Source organism: Natrix helvetica, assembly GCF_964273705.1.
Source record: "Natrix helvetica genome assembly, chromosome: 3".
Taxonomy (NCBI): Eukaryota; Metazoa; Chordata; class Lepidosauria; order Squamata; family Natricidae; genus Natrix; species Natrix helvetica.
In genome coordinates, this window is record NC_138549.1 from 62572505 (window position 1) to 62590284 (window position 17780).

Here is a 17780-nt window from a genome sequence, read left to right on the forward strand (position 1 = left end):
AACATGACTTCTCTTATTAGAAGACATCTGGGAAGATAGCAAATAGTGATCATGTGACACCAGGATGCTAAAACTGTTGTAAGTGACATGCTCGTTGCCAGGCACCTGATTTTTGATCACATGACCATAGAGATGCTGTGACAGTCAAAGTGCAAGGGCCAGTTGTAAATGGTTGTAATCATTGCAGTGCTGTCATAACTTCAGTTACTAAACAAATGGTCATATGTTGAGGACTATTTGTAAAGAGTATTTGACAGTACTTTTTCCAGACACTTACAGATTTAAGATTATTTTACAAACTTACAATCTTGTCTCATCAAGCAATTAGATATCTTTAAAATTATTTTCGAACTAGCAATTTCTCATGTTCACATGACATTGCACAATAGGACCAGAAGAAATTAGATTTTATTATCGGACCATTGTTAAAAAATACCTAGGAAGCAGCCTGAACACATCACACTAATAAAATTCAGCTCCAATTATTCCAAGTTTTTCCCCATTCTAAGTATTGAAATGGTGGTAGTGATGCCAGAATAATCTCCCAGGAATGGACAGTGATTAAAGGATAAGGCTAGGTGAGTAGCTCTGTGCCTCACTGAATTAACTCAATAAATCTATTTGTTCTACCATCTCTTCCTCTTTTACAGAGTTGCTAAACGCTCCCCTTCGAGCCATACAGTAGCGCCACTGGAGGTCGAACAGAATTTGTTGCTTCACGCATGGCTTAGTTGAGAAAGATTTTTGGTCTCTACACTGATGATGTATTGAAGTGCTTTTTTACCCAACTTAACAGGAGTAATTTGCACACATTTTACTTGTATTGATAATGTGTTAGGCACAATGTTGATTTAGCTATTGGGGGAAAAATAAAGCACTGATTATACTCATTTCAGCTTCACTGAACCCAATGTTCACAAGGCATTTCCTTGGCACTCCATCTGATACTGAAAATAATGCCAAGTTGTAAAAACAGAGCTGATCAGTAGTTTAATTTTTGTTAAAGTGGCAACTGGTATCTGACTCCATTCAGACTGTATGATTGAATATTACCCCTACAATAACAAACATAAAAGCCTTCCAACACACAAAACTAATGTGACAGGATTTCTAGTCCAGTCCAGTCTGTCTGGCAGTTACATGTACTTTACTGACTATCTGAATACAGTCTGCCATATGTAAGTATGTGGGTGCATAGATGCACACAGACACTCTTGGGGGCTAATCCTGGAACTATCTCCACCACCTCGAAATAAAAAGGGCAAAGGAGCACCAATCGAAATGTCACCACTTGAATTTCCAAGCCTTCAGCCAGTATTACTTCTCTTCAATATTCTCTTTAGTAGAAAAATCTAGAAGATTGCTAGCTCATAGAAAAAATTAAATTGCTGGGGGATGAAATCCCTCTCTGGACACTGCATGTTGCCAATTATATCATTAGTGGTGTGTGGCTAAAGTATTTTGGGGGGCCTGAAAGCAGATCTGCAGCAAATAAGCTTTCCAGGTGGAAGGGCTAATTACAAACAGAAGCTGGGAAGAACTACTTACATCCATATTTGTGTTTGAGGAAGTGGCGTGAAGAACAGGCTTAACTTCTGCTAGGTTCCCACTGGTCAAACTCTTTCCTGCTGATTGTGGTAAAACCCTAATGGTGTGACCTGTTAAAGGTTTTACTCCACCATTAACAGCAATGGCTGGATTTGAAGCAGGGAGGATTCCAGACGTCTGAAGGTGAACCACAGCAGGCTGAGAAAGCATTAGTGGCTGACCTAAGACAGGAACAAAAAGTTTTGGTATAGTGATTTGGTACTCATCAAAAATGTTAATTTCAATGCATGCTATGTTTTGCCTCATGATAGCTGTACAAAGAAGACAAAATATTGCTTTACTTTATAGAGCAAAACATACATAGGTCTAAAACATTTCTATCCTAGGCATCCAGTAATTTTTAAAGGCTTGCATTTGCACACTGAAGATTCCTTCATTTAAATACCATACATTAAAGCAGGGGTGTCCAAACTTGGGAACTTTAAGACTTGTAGACTTCAACTCCCAGACTTCCCCAGTCAGCCATGCTGGCTGGGGAATTCTGGGAGTTGAAGTCCACAAGTCTTAAAGTTCCCAAGTTTGGACACCCCTGCATTAAAGCATATCATATATCACTTGCTACTTTTGAGGCTGTAATTAGATTTTAAAATGGTTGCTATATGTGGCACATGAATTATATAGTTAAAAAGGCAGATTAGACAGAGGCCACTTCTACAGCATCAATCCAAGCTGCCCACTATCCACAACTCACATAATGTCTACATAAAATATCCACAAATTGTTCATAAGCAACACATCTAGACAGAGCTGTTTATCAAACAATGTGCTATAAGTAAACAAAAATTGAAAATTATAGATATACTGCTTTTGAATATTAGCTTATTTATATTATGTAGGTGAGTTTCTACTCATTTTTCAAAGGAGACAAGATCATGCAGATCGCCCAGGACTGGTTAATGGCCAGCCATTCCACTTCCAATGTTAATTTTGATATATTTACAACAGAAAGATATAAATGAATATAATGATATAAGATATAATGAATCCTTCTCTTCTTTCCTATAATCTTCTATTATTGGTATTTTATTATTATAATGAGCCACAGTGGCACAGTGGTTAGAGTGCAGTACTGCAGGCTACCCCTGCTGACTGCCGGCTGACTGGAATTTGGCAGTTCAAATCTCACCAGGCTCAAGGTTGACTCAGCCTTCCATCCTTCTGAGGTGGGTAAAATGAGGACCCAGATTGTTGGGGGCAATAGGCTGACTCTGTAAACCGCTTAGAGAGGGCTGTAAAGCACTGTAAAGTGGTATATAAGTCTAAGTGCTATTGCTATTATATTACTTTGTTATTTGTATGTACCCTGAGAGCTTATGTGCCAGAGACAAATTCCTTGTGAAAATAAAAAAGGCTTTAAAGAATAGCAATCACATATTCCTATACTTAAATTAAAAAAAATCCTTTCCCAATGTTTTAATTAAAAACCCTCAATTTCTTGCTAATACAGGCAGCCCTCGCTTACTCAGCGCAATTGGGATCCGCGATTATAAAGTGAAAAATCAAGTGGCCATGCCCAATTTATGATGGCAGTTGGATAGTTCCAGTTGTGATTGTTAAGTGAATCACCATGAGTCATTAAGTGCAACATCATTTAACTGTAACTTGCAAGTTCCTGTTGGCTTCTCCTACTTTGCTTATCACAAGCTTATCACAAGTGAGGGTTGCAAATGGTGATTATGCGGCTATGGGATGTCGCTATCATTATAAATGTGTGCCAGTTGCCAAACACCCAAATCATAATCACTGAGTCCTGGGCACTGTGACATCTGCAACTTCAACAGTCAGTTGTGTCTCATTATTCAGTGCCATTGTCACTGAATGAGCAATTGGTAAGCAAGGACTACCTGTAATGAAGAGGTCAAGAATCCTGCCATTTGGAAATTAAAATCCTTTTTTCACCTCAAATTTGTTCCAAAAAGCCCTTTTAGATATAGAACTCGATATGCTTGCCACTAGATACTGACAGAAAACTAATGTAAATTTGAAGGTTGGACCTATTAAAACTCCACCCATTTAAAGCAATTCTACATTAAAAATACTTAGCAATCCGCTCTCAGTATCTGCATATTACACATTCAACATCACTGGCTAAATCCCGACAACAGACCTGGCATGCATCCCATTGCAACCTTAACCCATATACCTTTTGGAGGTGCTGGCTGAATAGTAACAACTGGCTGCTGCTTGGGTAGCGTCAGGAGTGTGGGAAGAGCTGGAATGACAATGGCTTTTGCCTGATGACTGGGCTGAGTCTCACAAAAGGCACGCAACAGAGGCTTGGGCTGAATTAATGGTTTTGAGGCTGCTGGATTACTTCGTTTAAGGGTCATTGACAATCGATTTGCTGTAGAAGAGAATTCGCATTTGAAGTATTTTTTTTTAAAACAACGTTATATTTCTCCTCATGCAATTGTCTGCAGTTCAATAGAAATAGCAGCTCTGACAACAAGAGGAACTTTGTTAAATGAAGTGAATTGTACAACACAACCTGGGATCAAACCTGCCTTTAAAGATTAGACATTTTATTTATTTGTAATACATGGGCTGGTTCAAATATATCAGCTGGAATCAGACAAAATAAATCCTGGCATCTGCACACTCCCTTCTCTTCCTTCCATGCAATAACTCTATTGGCTTATAATTTGTTCAAAACTTCGTTCATTCTTAACATAAATTAGAAAAGATTATATAAATTCATCACTGGCCAACTTGAAATAAGTGGCACACTATTTATTAAACAGAGCTTTCAAACACAGTCTCTAGATTAAATGGAAAGATAAACCAACACCAGAAAGGAATAGAAAATTAAGTTCAACTGTACAAGAGAAAAGCTAAGCATACAAAGACAGGTTTTCTTTTATACTGTATCCTTGCTTGCTTGTGTACTTAGCATAACATTAGAGTCTTATCAGCCTAGTTTATACACTTGAAAATAAATGAATAGCCTTAACTACAATAACTATTTCTTATTATGTTTTAGCTGTAGAAGATGCTGATATATCACTGCACACCTGTGTTTAAAAATTACAAGCAAGTAAGGAAGACACTACAGAAAGAAAAGTGGCAAACACCTAATTATCCTCAACTACCTCAACACTACTTGTATATATTTTAATATATATTTAATACTCAACAGTGTGGCAGCACTGTTTAATTGAGCTAATTAATTAAAATGCCAATTTATTAGGCTGCAAGTTTCTGAATCACACACATTATTTTTAAATAATGTGAACAATAGGGATTATGTCTTTATGGTGAAGTATCTTTTCTATAAAAATGCCACCTATTATATGAGCATACATAATCTAAAAACAAGGAATGACTCTCAGGAGCTATTTTGTGCATATGCTAATATACTTAAGATCTAAGCAAACCAATGAAAACATCTTTATGATATTTAACTGAATGAAAGACACAATTCTTAGGTATTCTTACTAATTTAAATCACTGTTATTACTCCCATATTGGAAAATGGGCAAATAAAAATCATACCTGAACAACGTGTAGTTTTAGGTGGGGACTTCTCAGTTTGCTCTAGCAGTAATGATGGTTTGGAGCTGCGTTTGTCATATAACGATGCAGTGGGTAAGTGAGAATTAGTGCCAAACTCCACACCTTCCTGGCAATGTTTTAAAAAATTACAAACAGTGTAATTCTTCTTGTTACAACAAAAAAGCAAAAGACAAATACACACTGGCAGAACTATTTTTCCCAATTATAGTTTAGTCACAGTGCATTTAAAACACTTTTGCATAACATAGGAGACCTCAAAAATTCTAAACTAGACCAAGAAATCATTTTCATTTCCATTCAAAACTCCATTCAAAACTCCATTCAAAACTCTGCAGCTCCACACCTATGGAGATTCTCAGTCATCCAAGTCATGTTTGTCCCAAAGGTGCTTTTTCAAGAGGCAACTGGATTTTCTGGTTTTTCTTTGAAGACATTCAGCTTCTCGTCCAAAAAACTTCTTAAGCTCTGGCTGGATGGTGGGGAATGGGATGCATGCATGTCCACTAACTATCACAGAAACTGATCGGATGGATAAAAAAATAGGGTGGAAACACAGAATTAAGGAGATGTGGAATGCGGTTGAGGCCACAAACTTGCAGATCTAATGGATCATCTGTTTCCAGATTTGGCAAATTTATCTTCAGACTCTCTCACTCACTGACTCTGGCAAGTCTCCTAACCTTGGATTTCAAAACTGGCACTTTACTCTTTGTATCATTCCTTCTCAATGCTAATTGGTTCCCGAATACTTTCAAAGAACCCAGTGCCAGCAATAAAGGAAAAGTTAACCAGCAATGCAATTGATTCTTTGCATCTGGATTAGTTGATGACAATAAAGATTATTTTGAATATTGGTTAAATATTACCTCATTGCATCTACTTAGCCCAAATAAATTACTTACAGGTACATGTTGTACTGGAGAGTCCACAGGTAAAGGAGAAGGAACTGAATCTGTTGAAGCAGTCGGTGAGAGAGGTTCTGCTTTGCACTCTATATCTATATCTTTAATAGAAAGAATTAAAGAAAATTAACAGATTCTTCTCAAGGAGGATGGCATCCAAAGCAGAGGTGGTATTCAGCCAGTTCTGACAACCAGTAGCGGAAAATTTGAGTAGTTAGGAGAACTGGCAAATAGGCTGGCCCTGCTCTCACTGCCTCCCAGCTGATCTTTTGTTGCCCTGAACAGGAGAACAAAACCTGCTTTCCAGTGGGGCAGGGAGGGAATGGGGATTTTGCAGTATCTTTCCCCTGCCATACCCACAAAGCCACACCCACAGAGCCACACCCACAGAACCAGTAGTAAAAACTTTTGAATCCCACCACTGATCCAAAGGTATATTCCACATTCAGTACACTGGGGACTGAAGCATAGTGCTTGAGTGGTCGGGCTCTAGCTCACAGCCACTCTGCCTTCCCCACATAAACAGGGTACTGGGGATCTGGAATTTTTTTCTCCTACAGAATCTTTTCACTTTAACTGCAAATTTCACTGTGAATGCACTTCATGTATAAAACGCTGAGTTAATAATAAATTGAAAGTAATGGATCTTTTTTGTTTTGTTTTATATGGGCATTTGGGCTGAGCATTCTTCAGAGAAATTAAAACTATGTCATTAGCTTTTTTGAACAAGCTGACATTTTCCTTCAGCTTGGAGGGTTTCAACTTTTTCAGCCCTTTTAAATCTGAAGTTGATTAAATAGTTACACTTCCATAGATAGGAATATTTATTGTTTATTCATGCATTCAATCAATCAAGTTCCATACCAAAGTGTCTAAAACTCCTTATTTCTAGGTTGAATCTCTCCTTGATCAGTTTCCATCCATTATTCCTTGTCTGGCCTTCAGATGCTTTGGAAAATAGCTTGACCCCTCCTCTCTATGACAGCCCCTCAAATATTGGAACACTTCTATCGTGTCATATCATATCAAGTTGAGAACTATCTGTACTTCACTCAAGATTGACAAGGGATTGTTAATTCACTACAGATTTACAAACATGGTGTACCACTCTGTCCATATACAGTATAAATAACCTATTCATCAGAATGTCAAAACTATTTTGTCAATTGCTTTGTAAAATAAAAAATATTCTACTACTGCAAGGGATGCATGCAATTTAAAAACAATATAAGGTTAATCTAGCAATGCTAACTTTTTTACAAATCCATATTTCATTGTTTCTAATTGTTAAAAAGCAGGAACAATTAGAGCAATACTTTGATTTCAACTTATCACCTAGTCTGCCTCCAAAGCAACTGATTTTTTCCTAGTTTAACTGCTCTTGAAAAGTAGCATTTCCCTCTCCTAGCTTAAGTTCTTTGAGGAAAAGGATATGAGTTATACAATTCTACAACTGCTTACTGTAATAAACAACTCAACTGGAAATTACCTGTTGGGGTTTGCTTCATAATATTCCATGCATCTGAATCCCAAGACATCAAATCTAAATCAAAGTCAAGGTCACCAAGGTTGCTTTCCTATAAAGGATAGTAAGCAAGGTTATAGAAAGAACTGAAGTGGTCAGCTGCAAAAGAATTACGTATTGCTTTGCTTTATCAAATAAGCTCCTCAAAGGTACATTGAAAACAAAGGATATCATGCTGCTATCGAGAAATCAATTTTACTACCTTCTCACTTTTGTTTCTTGCTTTTAGAATACTGAAACAATATGCTTTATATATCAAACACAAACAAACCATGCCTTCCAGGACACAGCCTAATAGCTACAGTATGTTTACCAAGATAATATATGACATTGTAATCTTTCATGGCAGTACATATGTTCTCTTTTATTTTTCACCAGCGTTCAGTAAGGTAGTACAAATGGGAAACTTTGAACCATTAGTGTTGCATAATCCCCCATAAAACACTACCTTAATAATCTACAGTACTGGTATTTAATTTATCATGTTATTGGTATATAAGTATTTAAACAACTCAGCAATTATTGAATACAAATTGCTTACACTACAGAAATGTTTTACTATTTTATTTACTGTCCACTACATATCTGTTAATATAAGTAAAATTCACATATCAACATATCAATATGCTTTTCATATTTCTTGTCTGAAATTTTAAAATTAACATTTCAAAAAGCTTTTTAATTTTAAGAACAAGTTTAAGTTTCATACAGAGACAAAAGAAATCATCTTAGCCATGATAGCACTATAACCCTATCTTATAAATTAATATTTCACTTTCTCTCAATTCCCAATAATCAGATGCTTTAACCAATTCCAAGTCCATATTTTAACATGGAAATAATCAGCATTTTAGGAATTACTGCAAAAATCGGTTTTGTCTGACTACTCACTTTCCAATGAAATACAAATTTAATATCATACATTAATAATGCAAGAGAAAGAGGCAGTAAGAAATCTTTTTAAATATCTAATACAGGTTGTCCTTGACTTACAACAATTAGCTTAATGATCATTCAATGACGCTGGAAAAATTGACTTACAATCACTTGCAACCAGTGACGTGCAGTCAGGTGAGGCAAGTGAGGCATAGCCTCACCGCTCTCATCATGAAAAGAAAAAAAATGTAAAAGGAAAAAGCTGAGCTAGTTGCTGCCTCACCGTGGATGACTCTGCTTAACTGTTAAAAAAAGCCTCTAAAAAAGCACCCTCTACTATGAGGCAGGAGAAGTGCATGCCTCATCTGGTCTGACTTTAGGCATTTTATGATCACTCGAGCAGATTTAAGCGAGGGTTAAAAGCCTAAAAATTCCTGACGTAGGTGAGGCACATAGTTCTCCTGCCTCATAGTAGAGGGCGCTTTTTAAGAGGCTTTTTTTAACAGTTAAGCAGAGTCATCCACGGAAGCCAAGCAAAGACCCATGCTGTAGCACACACACTTTCCCCCAGCCTCTTTCTTTGGAAGGCTCGGATCTTTGGATCTTTCTTTGGATCGGCTCCCCTCCAGCTTCTCTGCCTCTCCTCTCACCCCAGCCTGCCAGCAGGAGGTGAGTGGATGGGCTTGATTACATTCCAGGCATTTCCCACCCAGACAGCAGGCTGCATTTGTAATGGTGGAGGTGTTTGGGGAAGGCAGTAGGGGAATGGGGGATGGAAAAGATATCCAATCTGTGTGTGTGTTTGTTTGAGAGTGAGTGACAGAGGGAAGGGGGTAGGAGAGATAGTCCAATCCAACGTGTGTGTGTGTGTGTGTGTGTGTGTGTGTGTGTGTGTTTGAGAGAGGGGGATGAAGGGAGAGAGGGAGGCAGGAGGGGAAGGGAGAAGAAAAAGAAAAGGAAAAAAGGAAACTTATTTCGCAAAGGAGAAAAACAAATGCTATCGTTTTAAATCGGAACTGAGCATGCCTGGCTGTGGAATTCTGGGAGTTGAAGTCCACAAATTTAAAAATATTTGAAACCCACCACTGTGTCAGTGCCTCACCAGCCATAAACCTCACCGCACATCGCTGTTTGCAACCATCACGGTCATGTGATCAGAATTCAAACGCTTGGCAGTCAGCATGTATTTATTAAGTTGTAGCATCCCAGGTTATATGATTGCCATCTGTGACCTTCACAATAGACTTCCGATAAAGTCAATGAGGGAACCACATTTGCTTAACAACTGTGTGTTCCGCTTAACAATCACATGACTCATTGAATAACTGCGGCAAAAAGGTCGCAAGATCAGGTGCAACTCACTTAATGACCAGGCAGCTTAGCAACAGAAACTCCAGTCCCAACTCTGGTTTTAAGCCAAGAACTATTTGTAACATACATGTAAATAAATAAATGAAACATTCAAAATGCAAAAACTGAAAATGCATGTATTATGATCTGAAAGCAAACTGTTGAAAATGCAAGTATGAAAGTAGCCACAATCCAATTTTAGAGAGAGTTACTATGCTTTCTGATGTAAATGCATTTAATTGGCTCCTCTACAACCTACGCCCTTTGATTCTTTAAAGCTTTCTAAATAGTAAGATATTGGCAGCCATACGTCTGAAATGTTCTAGGGCAGGGGTCCCCAACCTGTGGCCCATGGCCCTCTGTCAGGCCGTGGCATAATCGCCACTGGGGCATGTGAGTGGCTGGCCGCTGCGCACACCACACTCATGCATTGCCACAAGCGTCATGGGAGGTCACAGCCCCATTCGCACCATTGTCGTCATGGCCCCACTCATGTGAGCATTGCCACTGGTGGTCACAGCCAGTCAGGCCACCAACCCATAAAGGTCTAGGGTCTCCTGCTTGAGCAGGGGGTTGGACTAGAAGTCCTCCAAGTTCCCTGTTATTTAAATAGCCGGATTGTTTCACATTTCTTATGTTAAATCTACAGCAAGTTCCACCTGCTGCTAATCAGAAAAATTAAGATAGGCTTGTTTTATAGCATTCTTGTGATTAATGACATATGAAATTCAGGAAGATCATAAAACAATTTTATAGCACCAAGGCTGGTACAATTCATTAATTGATCTTTCTATCATTTCTTTCTCTCCACCTATTAAATATGGCCATTTTCTATTTTCTTTTCTTTTCTATGGTTGAACAAAATCCTAAACCCCTTGACATAAAATTCTTTGCACCATTTTATTGGTTTGAAAAGAATAAAAACCAGGATATGTACACAGTATAAAATAATTAAGGTTAATAATGCTTTCCTCTTACTCACATAGGTTTCATTCTCAACATCTAGTTGATGTTCATCTTCTCCTAAGAGATCACCAATTTCACTGAAGAGAAGAGATTCTAGGATTTAAATAAACACATAAGGTATAAAAAACACAAAAAATAATTCAGGCCTTCCTCATTTCCTAAAAAATAAGGTACAGACCATTCCACTGGGCAAATTCTGCAATGGTATCAAAACAAAGAAGGAGAAAATAATTTTATTGTATGTTATTTCAAATTATTTTCATTCTAAGATTCAGTATTTTTAAAATATATAAATGCACATTTACCTTTCAGGAAATTGGCTCTTTTCCAAATTAGGTGGTTGTTTATTTACATATATACAGTAGCTACCTCTTCAAGCATCTTGCATTTTAGGTAGTTTATTAAAATAATAAACCTAAATTTTAAAGCTTCAATAACAAAGTTATAACAGTTAATAACAAAGTAAAAATTAAATGTACAGACATAAATATGCACACATTTCTATACCCCACCTACAGCCCAGCTTCCAGTCCATCCTCACCTCAGGAAGCAAGCTGTTTTATAAGAGGAAGTTGTCAGCAAAACATCCAATGTTTGGTCCCCTCCTGATAGATGAGAACTCTTAATAGTTACTCTCTAGCCATGTGGGATAGTAGATAGAGACTATCTGAGACAGATGATATTTTAAATAACAAGGCCCTAAGCACTGAGGGCTTTAAAGGTAGCAACCATTATACTGAATTGCACTCACAAATACACTGGCAACCAATTATAATAATAGTGTATCATTACAATACCAAGACTGGTCAACAAACATGCTAGCTCTTGCATTCTGGAGCAGCTGAAGTTTCCAGGTGGTCTTTAAGGACAACATTAAGGAGATCAAATTACAGAAATCTAATTAGAAATATCCTGCTTCAGATAAGGTCACAAGTGGCCTACCAGCCCCAGCTGGGCAAAGCCCCTGCTGATCACACGGTTTCCCAGAGCTATGAATGAAACTACAAATGCAAAGGACCACAACCCTTTCAAGAGTCAAAGATGGTATATTTCTGGAATCAGAAAGATCTTCAATTAAGAGTCACTCTGTCTTCTTTGAGTCAAGTACCAGCCTGCCTTTCCCCATTCAGTTCCTGAAAAGGCTCCAGGCCCTGAGACAGGCCATCTGTTGCATCTTTCACTGGGCTGAGATTGGAGAGTAGAAAGCATATCATCAGCATCCCAATGGATAACCTCTTCTGGTTGTTTCATATTCAGTGATGCTTAAAAGTTTCTGAACCCTTTTAGAATTTATCAGTATTTCTGCAATACCTAAAATGTGATCTGTTTCCCACAACAAGTCCTAAAACTAAATAAAGAGAATCCAGGTAAACCAATAAGTTAAAAAACATTATAGATCTTCTTTTATTTCTTGAGGAAAATGATCCAAAGCTTCCTATTCGTGCATAGTAAAAGTATGTGAACCTTTCCTTTAGGAATTGGTGTGTTCTCTTTCGGCAGCAATAAATGCAGCTAAACATTTTCAACAATGTTGATCAGTTCCACATATCAGTTCGGGGAAAATTTAGCCCATTCCTCTTTATAGAACAGTTTCAACTCAGGGATGTTGGTGAGCTTCTTTGCATGGTTTCAAGTCTTTCTATAACATTTTATAGGATTAGGGCAGTGTTTCTCAAACTTGGCGACTTTAAGTCCTGTGGACTTCAACTCCCAGAATCCCCCAGCCAGCATAGCTGGCTGGGGAATTCTGGGAGTTGAAGTCCACAGGACTTAAAGTCGCCAAGTTTGAGAAACACTGGATTAGGGTATGGACATCGATTTGACCTATGTTTATGCACTGCTCTAACCTGGCACCAGAGGAACCAGCAGAATGTTCAGCCATGCTTCCTGTACAGCACCAGTGCTGCAAAAGAGACTCTTGCTATGTTTATGATCTGAAGTGAATGTCTCCCTAGCGCAGGGGTGTCAAACTCGCGGCATCAAGGCAGCATCACGTGACATATCAGGACTTTCCCCTTTGCGAAACCGGGCATGGGTATGGCCAGCATGTGACGCCTCCAGGCCATGGCCACAAGTTTGACAGCCCTGCTCTAGTGGTTTTGTATCTTCCAGGGAGTAGCTGTGTTTCAAAGGACAGGGAAAGAAGTAATGGAAGACAGAATGAGGCTTTTCATTTTGCTAAGATTAGACTTTTAGGAGTTCCATCTGGACTCAGCAAGGTGGTCTAAGAGGCAGGACAAAACTATCTACCAAGAGAAAGCAATCAGATTTCACCTAGCACAAATGGAATTACTATTCTCTTATCTTTCTTTTGAATGATTAAAACTTGATCCATGTTGAACTTGATCTTGATCCATAAGGTCACCAATTTACAACTTGAACTACCAACTCATATAAAATTGAGAAATATTGAAAATTCATACAGGGTCACAAATCTTTAAGCACCACTGCTGATGTATGCAACAATGTGACACTGTGAACTAGATTACTTTTCAAGCACTGGTCTTACATCAGCCCATGAGATGATACTGTAGCATATTTGCATGCTGTATTGCATTAGAATTCCAACATGTTATTGCAAATTTCCTGATTATTTTAATTTGGATATACCTACTAAGTTAAATAAACTACAGAAACTCAAAGACTAGGAATTCTTTGTTTATTTGTTTGTTTGTTTGTACATTCAATACATTATGGTCAAAAACATAATATATTGAAGATGTCTAACCCTTGGGAAAGAAAAGCTAGAGAAGCATCTGGTTCAGACATCATGGAATGTTTTATCACTTCCACCACTGACAGTAGACACACAGAAGGCATTTTGTTTGTAATTAAACAAAATTATTACATTTTTCACAATCTATAAATGGAGTCATAAGCTACCTGTGGACAATTGTAACAGGACTGCAATACTGTCAACATTTTTCTCTCCTGCCATTTCCCCATTTTAAAGCACATTCTCCCCACCCCCCCAAAAGGGCAACAAGGCCATCGGTTAGATATTGTATATCCCCCCCCCCCATTTCTCTTTCTCCTCTCAACTGCATTTGTAAGAAAATAAATCTGAGGGCAGAAACTATCAAGGCTTTTAATGACTCTACAAACTGTTCCAAAAATCTTTCAAGTTGGAGAACAGAGTATAAAAACATCAATCAAGTTAATAAATACATGCTCTGGCTCAAATAACAGTTAGGTTCCAACCTTATTTAATTAAAGTTTCATAGAGTGCTTAAACAGAGAGAGCCTTCTGTAAGAAAAACAGGAAATCCACGAGCCTCTGTCACAAATGTCTTTGGTGGCTTTTAACAAGTCTCTTTTCCTCCAGGAATAAACGTCAACATGGCAATAAAAACAATACCTGCCATATAAGATGACAGAGACATAGGCAATAGGAAATACCCTAAATGCTCAAATCATGGCGAGAGAGGGAGACGAAAACCTGCGGTAGGAAGATGCCTAGATAAACTTGTCCATGTTCCTCTCTGTCTCCTCGGGTGATGATCGAAAGAGCCAAAGAGGAATCTCCCCCGAGAGAAGGGGAAACAACTAGAAGAAGCGAGGGGCAAACCAGCCCCACAGGGGGGGCTGTCACTGTATCTCTTCCATCCCCCCCCCCATTACTGCCGACAGTGACCAAGTACGGTTTGATGTTGCCGCCGAGCTCTCCACTCCCACGGCCGTCCTTACCCCATTCGAGACTGGGCTCTCCGGAGGGCCAGCCGGCGACAGACGCCATCATTGTAGCCGACATCTCCCTCTTCCGGGACTGCACACCAAGATCGTGAACTACGTAAAAACATTGTATGTACATTCATCCTACTCGCAATCCCCGCCCCTCGATTACGGGGGCCGCGAAGGACCAAAATCATTAGAACAACGTTAAACTTCTCCCTATTTTGATCTCGCAATCTCTCTCTTGATTCCCCTGCGGAAGACAGCGACAGCGCTGAAGCTGGGAGGCATCTCTGTAGATAACGTTGTCTGTGTACACTTTTTCACGCTTTTTAAAAGACAGGCTGGGAACCTTTTCAAAGAACTTAACCGGATTTGCAGCCTTGTAGATTTCAGCTGTGTCCCCCGCTTTAAAGTTTTTGTTCTGTTTTGTGCATGAGCCAGTCTTGATTGTGGAATCCTTGGTGTTCTCTGTTGCTTGCTTGAAGACGCTTCATTATCCAACTAGTTAACATCGTCGGCGCATAATGATTCCCTGCAGTTTTCTTGGCAAGATTTTAGCAGTGGTTTGCCGTTGCTTTTAGATACACTTGTAACAATCCTACTTAGAGGCAGTTACAGTTGGTAGTGATACCCGAGTGCTGTGTTCTTAGTCCCAAATCCAAAGTTCTGGAAGCAGAAACGTGGTCTTTGAAATCTTGACGTTAGATTTAACTGAATCACAAACATTGCTCATTCAAAAGAGTATAGTGTGATGAATATATATATTGATATATTCATGTGTATGTATGTGATGAAAGAAATATCCTTCAGGGTTCGGCTCCAAGTGGGGAAAAAGACACTGGAGACATGGAGGCTGCTTGGAAAGATGGTTTTAATGGTGGACAGGACCACATGGCTCTGAACAGATAAGGTGATCACATGCTTCAATGTTGGTGGAGAAGAAGAGAAGGAAGGGCTAATATTGCTGAAAGTCCCTGGTTTTATGCCCTCTCTGGCCTTTGATCTTGATCTTGTATTCTGATTGGTTGTCAGTCTCCCATGGGGCCATGCAGGGGCAACTCTCTAGGCTGCGTTTTGAACCCAGGTTTGGTTGAGTTCTCAGATGCCATGTGGTCAGTTGAGTAAAGGCTTATATTATCATGACTTAATCCCATCCCCCTGGAGCTGAAGGGGAGAACTCTTGATTATGTAAAGGGACTGGCTTGGCCGTCTTAATGGCCCATTGACAAAGTAGGTGGGGGCAGGAAGCTGCAGGGAGCTATTCTCTCTTTAAACATGTTTCTTCCTTTTCACATCCAGGGAAATGTAATATTCTGCCTTTTTAATATTTCCTAGGATGTTTCATTTTTCTGGGAGGGGGCTGGGTGATTTCCACATATGTGTATGTATGTGTGTGTGTGTGTGTGTATATATATATATATATATATACATACATACATACATACACACACACACACACACCAGTGGTGGGTTTCTGCCGGATCGCACCGGATCGCGCGATCCGGTTGGAGAATGAACCCGGAAGTAATTTCCTGCCCCGCCCCCTTGGCATTTTTTGCATCGGGGCTGACTCCCCGCCACCACCGCTGCGCTACCTCATGTTCCTTGTCTTCTGGCCGCGGCCCCACTCCGTGGAAAACATAGGTGCAATTACAGCCCGGAGCAGGAGCAAAGCCCCTTTCCCAACTGGCCCTTCCTCCCTCGGAAGGCTTCGGAGGGAAGCTTCTGCAGAAGCCCGGGCGAGTGACAACAAGTTCCCACCGTTACGAAGTCTCGGAGGCTGTAATTTTCTGAGCTGTGCGCGCGGGCCTGTTTTCCATGGCGTGGAGCAGCGGCGAGATTCTGCACGGCCAGTGATGACTCCGGGGGCCATCCGGGAAGACGAGGAACGCGAGGGGGGACCCTGCCCCCCACTGATCGCCTCCGGAATCATCGCTGGCCGTGCAGAGCTCGCCGCTGCTCCACGCCATGGAAAACATGGTCCTATGACTGCAGAATGCTGCAAAATACCATAAATGCAGGCCAGTTGTTGAGTGTTTCAAATGTGATTGGAACACTCAACAAGGTGACCACAGTGTGTGTGTGTGTGTGTGTGTGTGTGTGTGTGAGACAGACAGACAGAGAGAGGAACAGAGAGAGGGAGTGAGGGGGGGAATCAGAGAGAGACTGACAGACACACACACACACAGAGACAGAGAGAGACAGAGAGGGGGAGGGAGGGAGAGAAAGATAGACAGACAGAGAGAGAGACACACACAGAGTGAGTGATTAAGTGAATGAGTGAGAGACAGACACACCCACATACACAGAGTGACAGAGAGAGAGGAAGGGAGGGGAGAGAGACAGAGGGAGAGACAGAGACAGACACACACACACACAGAGTGAGTGAGAGACAGACAGACACACACACACACAGAGTGACAGAGATGGGGGAAGGAGGAGAGAGAGACAGAGATACAGAGAGAGAGAGAGACAGATAGACACCCAGAGAAAATGACAGAGGGAGACAGAGAGGGAGGGAGGGAGAGAGAGACAAAGAGCCAGAGAGAGAGAGAGAAAGAAAAAGAAAAAAAGAAAGAAATTGGGAGAGAGAGATGAAAGAAAGAAAGAAAAACAACTTATGACCACAATTGAGCCCAAAATTTTGGTTGCTAAGCAAGAGCGTCGTTAAGTGAGTTTCACCACATTTTCCAAGTTAGCCATGTCCACCTGGTCACATGACTGCCAAGCCACTCCCACCAGGTCACATGGCCAGCAAGCCACTCCCACAAAGGAGGCCACACCCACAGAGTAGGTTCCAAAAAAATTTGAAACCCACCACTGACACACACACACACACACACACACACACACACACATACATATATAAAAAAGAAATATATAGAAATATATATATAAAAGGACTCGTCCTTTTATTGTGATGTGTCCTGTTCTCAGCTGCTGGAGCATAACTTGGCTTGACAATATTAGGCATGTAAAAAAGGCTAAGAAAAATAATGAAAATCAAGGAAACTCTAGGCTCTAGAATTGGTTGGAAACAAAATGCACAGAGAAGTTGCCCAAGCCAGAACACATAAATTATAAAATCAGTTAAACATTTGAGAGAAACACTTCAGAAAGCTAGATATCCCTTAGTCTTAGAAGATCTAAATTGCTTCAGACTAAGAAAAAAAGATCATAACAGTTGCTGAAAGATGAATAGAGATTCCATCCAAACCATTTTATAGTCTAACCATCTCTCTGACAAATGGCAAGAACTGAATAATTGTCCAGAGATCTTTTGCCACATTATGGAAAACTTTGGTGATCAGCGCAGGATCTATACCGGGGCCTCTTCTGTGTAGGAATCTTCACTGTTGTAGGGT

The 17780-nt window shown here is 39.8% G+C and overlaps 1 protein-coding gene across 3 annotated transcripts in view; it reads right to left on the reverse strand.

The window, feature by feature from the left end:
• ATF6 (activating transcription factor 6) overlaps nucleotides 1-14579 on the reverse strand; it is a 79285-nt gene extending 64706 nt beyond the window's left edge. For 2 of the 3 annotated variants that reach the window (XM_081948237.1, XM_081948235.1), the window contains exons 1-7: nucleotides 14428-14579; nucleotides 10757-10833; nucleotides 7513-7600; nucleotides 6024-6124; nucleotides 5101-5227; nucleotides 3752-3952; nucleotides 1549-1769 (exon numbers count right to left, since the gene is read on the reverse strand). In XM_081948237.1, the coding sequence (XP_081804363.1) occupies nucleotides 1549-1769; nucleotides 3752-3952; nucleotides 5101-5227; nucleotides 6024-6124; nucleotides 7513-7600; nucleotides 10757-10833; nucleotides 14428-14551 (939 nt within the window). In that variant the 5' untranslated portion in view covers nucleotides 14552-14579. Of the gene's footprint in view, nucleotides 1-1548; nucleotides 1770-3751; nucleotides 3956-5100; nucleotides 5228-6023; nucleotides 6125-7512; nucleotides 7601-10756; nucleotides 10834-14427 lie in introns of all 3 variants that reach the window. The other variant, XM_081948236.1, reaches the window with a different exon arrangement.
• Nucleotides 14580-17780: the final 3201 nt, after the last annotated feature.